This window comes from Mastomys coucha, unplaced genomic scaffold (genome assembly GCF_008632895.1).
Source record: "Mastomys coucha isolate ucsf_1 unplaced genomic scaffold, UCSF_Mcou_1 pScaffold5, whole genome shotgun sequence".
NCBI lineage: Eukaryota > Metazoa > Chordata > Mammalia > Rodentia > Muridae > Mastomys > Mastomys coucha.
This window is the reverse complement of record NW_022196911.1, coordinates 65724694-65735355: the sequence shown is the minus strand read 5'-3', so window position 1 is coordinate 65735355 and position 10662 is coordinate 65724694. Positions and strand designations below refer to the sequence as shown.

Sequence of the window (10662 nt, the reverse complement as noted above, 5' to 3'; positions counted from 1 at the left end):
CAGAAATCCACCTGCCTCTGCCTCCCAAGTGCTGGGATTAAAGGTGTGTGCCACCACTGCCCGGCATGGTTCAGATTTTTTAACCCACATGCCTGGATTACCTCCCTAAACAGCACTGAAAACATAAACTTTTCTTCAACCCATAGCCATGGGTTTTCCTCTAGCTCTTCTGACTCAGAACCTGAGACGTAAGGACCTAACTCTGGATCATTATCTCTGAGTCTTCTGGTGAAGTTAGATCCATAGCCTTAGAGGTCAAGGAGCAGGGTCACAGGAGTCAGAGAGGCTGGAAGCAAAGACTTAAAAGGGGTTAGTCCCTTTGTGTGACAGCTAGCATGGGTAGGGGAGATGGCCTGTGACAGGGTGAGCAAGGTCACTGGCATTTGGGTTACACTTAAAGCCTGTAGATAAATGATGAATTTAATTACCATTTTATGAGTTTTAACATACGCAAGGCCCATGCAAGCTGCTCCCATTTGCCTCCAGAAACCTCCCTTACTTCTTGTTGGCTACTCCAGTCCCTGGTCTGAGTCTATATACGACATCTTCCAGCCTTCACACTGTAGCTTTGCCATGGTCCCGAAGGTTTATCCTTGTACATCCCCTACCTTGTTTTCAGTTCTCTGCTTAAAGGTCACTCCTCTAGAGAAATCATCATCCCCAACCTCAACCTAGATGTCCTTGTCATACATTCTCAGTTCCCATTCCCCTTGGGACGCAGAGTGTAACCAGGGAATGATGTAATGCTCGTGTGTCCCTATACTATGCTTGGCACGTGGTAGGGATGAAGGTCAAGACTGTTCATAGGATGGAGCCTTTAGAAAGGTGTGCTGGCTTGTGTTTATGTCACCCCACACAAGCTAGAGGAGGGAGCCTTAATTGAGAAAATGCCTCCAGAAGATCCGACTATATAGGCAGGCCTGTGTCGATTTTTTCATCAGTGACTGACGTAAAAAGGCCCAGCTCATCGTGGATGGTATCACTCCTGGGCAGGTAATCCTGGGTTCTATAAGAAAGCAGGCTGAGGGCTGGAGAGATGGCTCAGTAGAAGCATCACTCACGGACTACTCTTCCAGAGGTCCTGAGTTCAATTCCCAGCAACCACATGGTGGTTCACAACCATCTGTAATGGGATTGACGCCCTCTTCTGGTGTGCCTGAAGCCAACGACAGTGTACTCACATACATCACAAAAATAATAAATAAATAAATAACGACAGTGTACTCACATACATCACAAAAATAATAAATAAATAAATAATAAAAGCAGGCTGAATAGGTCCCGGAGAGCAAGATAGTAGCAGCAGAGCGTGGCCTCTGCCTCGGCTCCTGCCTCCAGGTTCCACTGCTGGAGTTCCTGTCCTGACTTCCTTCAATAATGAGCTATGATGTGGAAGTGTAAGCTAAATAAACCCTGCCCTCCCCAAGTTGCTTTGTCACAGCCATATCAACCCTAATTAAGACAGAAAGGTTACCTCCAAGAGTTGCACTGGATGATGGGAAGTGTCTGCTGAGTGTTGCTAACTCCTTTTCCCTCAGCCTGGCTTTGGCCCACTCAGTTATGTTGAGGAGCCTGCCTTGCCCAGCCCAGGAGCAGCTAGTCTTCAGGGAAGTTAGTTATTATTTTCCCTGTAAAAGACTAAGTTTACTCTGTGGCTTTACCAGCCTCGATGGTGAGTGTGCACCGACCAAGCCAAGTTTCAATATTTACCTTGGAACACAGGCATAGCACAGTCATCCAGTAAACATTTATTGATAACCCGTGTAAGGCACCCTGCAGATGCAGAAAAAAAGCATCATGGATGGGTACACCCTACACCTTTTAAGCTCCGCTGAGAAAACACACACACATTCATGCCTGTTAAAAGGTTTATTTCTCCCCTATGCTCAGAAATGAAAAAAAAGAAAAAATGGCCTTGCCAGCCCCTCCCCGAAGTCTCATCTTCGAGGATTGTGGGGCAGAAGTGGTGACTGGGGGCGGGTTGGTATGAGGCCAAACGTGGGAGTTCTTTCTACCCCTTTTCTCTACATTCGCTCCTTGCTTTCACTGCTCCTTTCCCAAAACTTTAGGTGTGTACACAGCTTGCCACCCTAGGGAGCAGGGCTGGGGCAGCAGAGCTGAAGTCAAAAGATTAATGCCCACTTTCAACAAGTGATGGGTCCAGTGTGTATCTCGGGTGGGTGGACGGACGGACAGACGAATGGACGGGGAAGGAGGAGAGGCTGGGACCCTCCCATCAGAGAGGGCCGTGGGACCTGAGTCCAGCCCGCCCCTACCTCTCCTAGCCCCTCTTCCTAGCAGAACTGCTCATCACAGTCATCATCCTTCATTCCCTTCAGCCGGAGCCGGGCAAAGTCCTCAAACACGATGTCGTCGTCGGTGGCGTAGCTTGGTGACAGTGAGGGGGAGATGAGGTAAGAGCTTTTGACCGTTCGTTCCTTGGGCCTCCCGCTCTGCTTTCCTCCCACCCCATGCTAGAGTCAAGCACTTAAGAACCAGAGGGGTTCCAGGAGACCCAGGGCAGTAGCCGTAGCCTCTACAAGCAGGGTCATCCGACTGGACAGTTGACCACTCCCTCCCCGCCAGAAGGCAACCACCCACAAGGTGGATCTGAATGGCATGGGAAATCTGTATCCTAGAGGGTCAACTAAGAAGTCAAGGGGTGTCTCTTACTTGGTATCGAATTCGATGAGGTTGGTATCCACAGGGACGTCTGTCTCCCGGGGGGCTGAAGGGTAGAGAGGGGGTGGGTGGATGGGCGCTAAAAGGACCATCACTTCTCCACGGACCCTGCTTCAGCTCCTGTGCGGAGCTCAGGGTGTGGGCGGTACTCACCTGACTGGGGTCTTGGAAGGGTGATGTGGTCATGGGGCTTGGGGTGCATTAAGACGAAAGGTAGCTCCACAGAGACATCCCTGAGGAGGAAGAGGAGCTGTGTGAAGAGGACAACTACCGCAGCCCATGGATCCACAGAGAAGCCGGTGACCCTGCCCAGCCCCACCCCCACCCTCCACTGTACTCACCCGCCTCGGGACACCACCAGCTTCACCTTGACCCTGTAGGATACCAGGATCCCCAACACCTCTTTGTTTGCTCCTTCCTTCACACTGCATTTGGGAGGAGGGAAGCTGCAGTCAGGGATCCAGGGCTCCTGCGGCACCAGCTACGCAGCCACGGCAATACAGGTTCGTGGCATTCCTCGATGCAGAACCTCCTAGGGCCTCATCTCTGCCACTCACAGGGGTGCTTTGATCGGCAGCACGGCTCGTGCAGCCCACTTTACCTATTTCTCTTTGTGTCTCTTCTCACCCTGTGGGCCTGTGGGATGGTGTTGTGTATAACCGGTGCAGAGGCAACACTGGGCAAAGCTCTGACCTTTCTAGGGCTACACATGTCCAAGGTAATAGTAGCAGATCACAACTCCTCATGTACACTGGGGACCATCCCAACTGTCCTTAAGCTTGCAGGTCTCTCTGCCTGGAGCCATCCACAATGCCTCCTTCCTCTGGGCCCTTCATATTAAATCAACACAGCCCACCCCTTTCTCTACTTTATCTGCTATACTCTATCTTTCTCTACTTTATACTGCCCTGCTTAACACTTGTTCCTAACATGCTATCTAGTTTACCACTTATCTGATTGTCTGTCTTCCCTCCCTTAGAATGTGAGAAGTTTTTGTCATTTCTGTTCATTGATACCTTCCTGGCACCCAGGACAGAGCCTGGCACACGGCCTGCTTTCAACGGAAGCCTGTCCCCTGTGCCCCCCCCACCCCCTTCCCCCCTCACATGGTGCTGGACGCCAGGTTGGTGTCTTCATGCTTGAGCTGCCCATCCAGGGCAAGACCACGCTTCTCCCGGTTGTCACTGAGCAGCGGGGTTATGGTGTACACCTTGCAGAACGTGGAACTGGGAGACACCTGGTCACTGGGGGTGGGGTGGGGTTGGGAACAAGATTGTTGGAGAGAGTGGGCTAGGGGAGGCTCATCTTACCACCCTCAGGCAGTCTCTCCTCCCTCACTGTCCATTTGGGCACAGATTATGAGGAGGTAGGTTCTGGTTCAACCTGTTCGAGATTGTTAACAGCTTAGAGCCCCCTGGCTATAGAGACACCCTTCGAAGTGAGATGGATTCTGAAGAATTCTGCCTTCTCAAACTCTCCCGGAAGCTTGGGTCCCACCCACTGACCCTTACTCACTCTTGTTCAAGCTGAGCCACAGGACACTTGTATTGCGCGGTGCTGAAGAGGCAAATGTCGGCGTACTGTCTCACTGTGGGGCAGGGGACCAAGTGGCTTTGGGTGATATAGACGACTACTGCACCCCAACTCCCGGACACATGGTAGAGCAGGGCCACTAGGGGCAGCACCTCCCCTTCCACTCCTGGTCAACAGACCTCCCATATTAAATACTAGGGCTGTGTATTTATTCTAGAACAGACTAAGTTCTCTATGGCCTGGTAGGTTTCCCACACTGGGCTGCGGCCTGGGCTGACATGGCAGTGGAAGCCCTGTAAGTAAGGGACCTCCTTCCCCATCCCCATAGCCACCCCCACCTCCTACCAGACACTCTGATCTTCTTGACGGTCTTGGCAGAATTGTTGGTGACATGGACGTTGACATTAAGGGGCTCCCCGTGGTAGTAGAGCTTTTGAAGGGAAGGGAAAGCATCCCTTGTACTTGTTTTTCACTGACCCCGTTGGCCTGCGCCACCCCCAACTCCAGCCCATAGCACCTCTACCCAAGTAAGGCAATAGCCTTAAAAAAAAGGGAGGGGGGCCTGGCAAGATGGCTCAATGGGTAAGAGCAGTGACTGCTCTTCCGAAGGTCCTGAGTTAGGATCCCAGCAACCACATGGTGGTTCACAACCACCCGTAATGAGATCTGACGCCCTCTTGTCTGAAGACAGCTACAGTGAATTACGCAGGAGCAAGCGGGGCTGGAGCGAGCTGGGCCCAGCAGAGGTCCTGAGTTCAGTTCCCAGCAGCCACACACATGATGGCTCACAGCCATCTCTACAGCTACAGTGTACTCATACACATAAAATAAATAAAATAAATCTTAAAAAACAAAAAAAACCCTCCCAAACCACCATCTTGCCTGTGGCTTTGCCCCTCCCCCCTCCAAGAGTCTGGCCTGCTTTGTGGCATTTTTGTCACCCTCTCACACCTCACCTCTTTGTCCAGGGAAGCCTCTAGGTGTAGGGACCTCCGGTCAGACATGAGGAAGTGGCGAGTGGTTTCAGCTGAGGGCTGGGGACCGGGCGTCTCAGGAGCAAACTGTACCTTTCTGATGATAAGCCGCACGGAGTTCCTGAGTCAGGGGTTGGAGGAGGGGAAAGACTTAGTTTCAAGATACCACAAACCAATTCAGATTCCTACCTCCCACCAGGGTCTGAGGCTCTCTGTGAGGCTGAGGGGGAGCGGTTAAACCAGAGAGAGAGCGCGAGCTGTTCCTCTTACCTTTTGTGGCTTTTTTCTTCTATTGATTTGGCACAGAAGGCTCGAATCTCAAAGTCTACTCCACAGGCCTTGGAAAGAGGAGGAAAGGCTACCTCTTACCCAAGGCTTCTGGTACCACATCCACCACACCCCCTCCTTCCTTCTTGCTTCATCCCTGTTGGTGTGGATTTCTGCCTCATCATGGAAACAGAGGGACTCTCTTGCCCCACTGTCTCTCTCTCTCTCTCTAGCCTGACACCTGGAGGAGGCTGGCTCATGGCAGTGAACGGAGGAGCCCCCATACCCAGCCAGGTACACACAAGGCAAAGAACAGATTCAGTGACCACAGCACACCCACACGCCCATGGGGATCCTGTCCTCAGGAACCCCCTCCAATTTACCCTCCAGCTCAGCTATCTAGGTTTTGTGCCATCTGCGGAGCCTGGTTCTGTTCACGTACTGTGAGAGGTCGTCCCTCCCGTACCTTCCCTGTGTCCTCTGGTCCTGGCTGCAGCGTGACGGAGCAAGGCAAATTCTGGGGTATCTGCAGCGGAGGAAAAAAAATGGGGTGTCAACTGGTAACAGGTGTATCATCCCATGCCAATCCCAGACAGCCCAAGACCCCATGCCCTGCAGGAAGCAGAGAACATCCTCACTGTGAAAAAGAAGGGGTGGGCATGCTGGCCCAACTTCTTCAGCAGTCGGTCCTGGAGGCGGGTGGGGGGCCGGGGTGGGTTGGGGATGGGGGGGAAGGCTTGGTAGGTGGCGATGAATAGATCTTTGCGGAAAGACAGGCCCAGTACATCCAGGTCCTCTCGGCCATAGCGGAAGGCACAGGTGAGGGTCACAAACACTGGAAAGTAAGGGTAAGTTGGGGTGACTAGGAGTAACCCCTTTCTTCATGGCACCCACACCCTTCCTCAGCATAACAGACCTCCCAGAATCCTACTCCCTGCCTCTGATTCCGCCTTCCTTTTCTCTGTTACCAACGCCAGCCCATCTGATGTCTCCTCCCCTCCAGCATGGGCGTGGTACCTTTTCGGTCCTTCAAGTAGTCAGGATCCACAAGCACCACACCATCTAGGAAAGGGAGACAGGATTCATTTTCTGAAGGGGGCCATTCCCAGACCCAGGTACCACCTCCCCTCTTGGGGGAAATGTGCTGGCGCCTTCTAGGCAAACTTACCCACAGGGTCCACTTTGTCCAGGTGATCTACAAAGTCGCGCTTGCCCAAGTACACTGTGAGCTGAGGATGTCAAGGGTCACAGGGGAAATTGGGGAGGGTGGTGGCAAGCCACCAGAGATCTCAAAGGTAGCTGCCCTGTCCTGGGATCCCTTCGGCTGGGTTATCAGGAAGGAGTTTCTCCCAGTTATGACTGGAAGGTGAGATTGGTAGGGTTTTCCAGACTATCAAGTAAAACTTCCCTTGGAGCTTTTACCTGCCCCCTTGGGTCACTTTCCATACCTCTGCCCACCAACCAAGGGCAGGTGTATATGTGTGTGTATATGTGTGTTCTCGTGTCTTCAGGGAACACTTAGCCAGAGCAGGCAGGTAGCAGCTGTCTCCACAAAGAGCTTCGAGATAAACAGGCCACAGCCTGGGAAACTATTAACTTTTCCTAGCCCAGGTACCTTGGGTTGGTTCCTAAGAGAGTTACAAGCTTGCTTAGGAACCAAGCCCAGACCCCACCCAGTCCTGTGGCTTCTTAGACTGCGGCGAGGGGCTTACGGAGGGAAGGAAGTCTGCTTTTAGCTGTCACAGGAAGTGGGGAGCTAAGGGTTGGGGATCATCTAGGGCTTTGATAGGGCCCAGGGAAGATCAAAGGGTAAGCATCGAGGGGGACTCACCTTGCAGTTGGGGCTCGACTTCTTGAAGACCCTAACAAAACAGAAAGGAAGACCCCACTGCCTCCCTTAGGCTGGGCAGGGACCCCCACACCAGGACTTAGCCCTCCCCAGCCCGAGAAGTGGAATTCACCCTGGATCCCTGCTCTACCCTTCCCACTGCTTTTTACAAAGTCCCAGTATTTTCCACATGGCAGCCCCTTGAAGCCAACTGTCAGGGCAAGCCTTTGCTCCTTTGCTGTTACCTAACTCACTCCTCCTCTTACAGGATGGCCTTGGTTGCCCCCAGAACTATCCATGATCTCCTCCTCAGGGGACCCTCTCCAAAACTGAGAGGGAATTGGATGGCTACACAATGTCTGGGTCACACACACACCCTTTTTGACCTTGGCCTTAGTATGTAACACTGGCTAGCCTGGAACTTGACCTATAGACCAGGCTGGCCCCAACTCAGATCCATTTGCTTCTGCCTCCTTGTTGCTAGGATGAAAGGCAGGAACCATATACTCAGATGAACTTTTCAACTGACCTCTAGCTTCAAGGACCATATAGTAACTTCTGGAGCAGTCTTGTCTTTGCCCCTCAGATGTTTTTTTCCCCCAAGTCTCACTACTTCATGAACCTCCAACAGCCCTGTTTCTGACCCCAGCAGCTTAAAAAAAAATCCGCTGTGGTCCCAACACAGTAGCATCCTGTGACAAAGATGTTGATGCAGGCTAATATATTTACTGGGGGACTGCACTGTTCCAACTGCATTTACTGCTCTTATAGCCCAGTGACTGAGGCTGAAAGAGCCCTGTTTTACAGCAAACAGGAATTTTGTCAATAGCCAGGCAGTGGTGGCACACACCTTTAATCCCAGCACTTGGGAGGCAGAGGCAGGCGGATTTCTGAGTTCGAGGCCAGCCTGGTCTACAGAGTGAGTTCCAGGATAGCCAGGACTACACAGAGAAACCCTGTCTTGGACCCCCCTTCCCCCGCCAAAAAAAAAAAAAAAAAAGATCTTTGTCAAGGGTCACAAAGAATGTGCAGGGTGGGACTCTGATATAAACTTAAGGAAGGAACCCTGGTTTCAAGACCCTGTTCTCAACCACTCACCTGTCACAGTTTGTCAAGTCAAAGGGTATTTTCTACACAGGCACTGCAATAATCTAAACCTAGACTCCATCCATTGCTGGGAGCATAGGAAACTGTCTAGTGACCCCAGGGCTCTGACTTTTCGGTGGCTTGTTCTTCTAAGCACCATTCTACCCCTTGTAAGACACATGTCTTAGGAGCAATTCCTGGAAAGGGTCCCCAGATAACAGATTGAATACTGCTCAGTGTTCCATACTCCCTTCAACGCACTATGTTAGTTTCTGCTAGGAAAACCACTTGTCTCTTCCTGTCCCAAAGCCAAGAAGTCCATACATCACAGGGTCACACTTACGGCAACATGGCACCCTATACATAGGGTGCCCTTAAGTATCCCCAGGTAATAATGGCACATTGGGACATGGTGGCAGTTAGAATAATCACTCTAATTTCTGTCCCGATCAGGGCTGACAGCTCGGACATCACCTAGGCTGGCTCTTTCTTCTACTTCTGGTTTCTTCCTGCCTTGTATTTTCCCCCACTGGGAGCCCTGGCAGAGCCTGTGACAGCCATAATCAGTGTATCCCAGGCAGTTGCCCTAGGGTAACAAGAGAGCATCTGCCCTCTACATCTTCCCCAGCCACCTCTTGCCTGGTTAGGGAGCGGGCAGTGTGCACATACTGAGGTTGGCCAAGGAGGCAGAGTAAGGGAGGTACCAGGGAGGTACCCAGTTTGGAGGGGGGCAGCTAAAGCAGATGCCTCTTTGTACTTCCTGCCATTCTCTCCATTTCCTGTGGCCCAGAATTTGATGAGATGGTAGGGAATAATGCCAAGTCAGCAGTCTTTCTTTGGTCCATCTATTCCCTCCCTGAAGTACACAGCGGAAATCTGGGGGCCTCCCCCCCAAGTAAGCGACTTCCCCTTTCTCTGGGGTGTTTAACCTCAAATCCAGGAGGTCAATCTCCCCTCTGGGCATCTCTCTCAGATACTGGTCTTCTTAATGCTGATATCTAACCTACGTTCTCATACTCTAAGGGCAGTGGGAGTGGTGGGGTTGATCCCATGTTTTGCAGAAGTCACTGTTCATAATCAGGCCCTTATTCTTGGTTCTCTCTGACGTGAGGCACATAGCCCCTACCTACTACTCCTTAGCTCTTGCTCTTTGGAACTCAAGCATTCACCCCATGTCCTCTTGGGGGGTGTTGGGTCACAACAGGAAGTGGATTTTGCTATAGACCAAAAAAGAGAACCCTGGTATCAGTGGAAGGAAGGAGCCGCGATTGCACAGAGAACATCCGGGGAGAGGATGTGTGTTCAGGTCAGATACTACCTTTCTGTCTCCCCAGAACAGGAATACAGTCTAATTTCAGCGAGGGTCCCTACACACTCTACTCTCTCAAGAAGAAGCTGTTGCTCCTAGCAACCTAGGAGAAGGCAGAAGTTTGTAAGCAGAGCTATCCGGCCCTTGGGACAGGTGGGAGCAATCAGACTGTGGGGTATCGGGCAGGAGTCTTTCCATTGGTTGGGCACGAGTCTAGGGGAATCCCTTCCCAGCATCCAGTCTCCCAGCACACAACCCCTCGGGGCCGGCCACCTGCTCCTCCTTCCTCCGCCCCTGCATCACAGCCTGCACAGAGAACCCAGTAGTCCGACTCCTACATCTCTGCAAGAACCCAGGCGTGGGTTTCCCGATCCCTATCAGGTCTTGCTTTTTGCAGGAGCCCCAGCAGGCAAACCCCACTCCAATAGCTTCAAGGACCTAGGCTTGCGGCCCCGGACCGCTACCCTCTAGGGACCCAGGCGTCCGGCCCCGGGGTTTCTTCCCCGGTGTCCTTGTGAGTGGAGCAACCTGGCACACCCCGCGAGCAGCCGCCCTTGCCCCGCGGCATGGCCCCACCTCCCTTACCTGGTCCCGGGTTTTTCTCCCATGGTGCGCGCGCGCTCGCCGCCCTCCGCCCGCCGGGTTCGCGGCTCGCTCGCAGCCTTCTCGCCCGCTGCCAGGTCCCCGCTCCTCCCCGCGCCACTGCGCACGCGCGTCCTCAGTCTTTCTCCTCCTTCCCCTCCCCTCGCGGTCTGGGTCTCGGGGAACCGGGGCCAGCTGCGTCAGCCGGATCCCGCGCGCCCCGGCGCAGCCCGCCCTCCTTGAACTGGCTCCGCCCCACGCCTCCGCCCTCCGTCTCCCTCGGGGAAGCCTCCCCGCGCTGTCCTTACTCTCGATCTCCCCGCCCCTCCTCAAGCCTTTGGAACTAGATTGGGCCCCTTTGAAAGCAGGCGGCCGCCTTCGAGAGATTAGAAGCAGGTGAT

At 52.9% G+C, this 10662-nt stretch overlaps 1 protein-coding gene across 2 annotated transcripts; it reads right to left on the bottom strand.

The window, feature by feature from the left end:
• Positions 1–1854: 1854 nt before the first annotated feature.
• Positions 1855–10432, bottom strand: Arrb2 (arrestin beta 2). 2 transcript variants are annotated; one of them, XM_031351224.1, is made up of 15 exons: positions 10265–10432; positions 7288–7318; positions 6625–6685; positions 6474–6518; positions 6095–6291; positions 5923–5982; positions 5460–5527; positions 5172–5310; positions 4561–4645; positions 4198–4270; positions 3789–3926; positions 3024–3107; positions 2836–2915; positions 2674–2761; positions 1855–2388 (listed from the first exon to the last, which is right to left on the bottom strand). In XM_031351224.1, exons 1-15 carry the CDS (start codon positions 10285–10287, stop codon positions 2295–2297), a joined length of 1266 nt encoding a protein of 421 aa, XP_031207084.1. In that variant the 5' UTR covers positions 10288–10432; the 3' UTR covers positions 1855–2294. The 2 variants fall into 2 exon arrangements, with proteins under 2 accessions (XP_031207084.1, XP_031207085.1); XM_031351225.1 differs by having other exon boundaries at positions 2674–2728.
• Between the last annotated feature and the right edge of the window lie 230 nt (positions 10433–10662).

What these genes read in the sequence shown, in the direction of transcription:
- Arrb2 (XM_031351224.1), bottom strand. Translation starts at nt 10,287, where the DNA reads ATGGGAGAAAAACCCGGGACCAG. An exon ending in CTACTTGAAGGACCGAAAAG is followed by an intron (nt 6,292 to 6,473) that starts GTACCACGCCCA and finishes CTTACTTTCCAG; the next exon opens with TGTTTGTGACCCTCACCTGT. An exon ending in CTGGTGGTGTCCCGAGGCGG is followed by an intron (nt 2,916 to 3,023) that starts GTGAGTACAGTG and finishes CTTCCTCCTCAG; the next exon opens with GGATGTCTCTGTGGAGCTAC.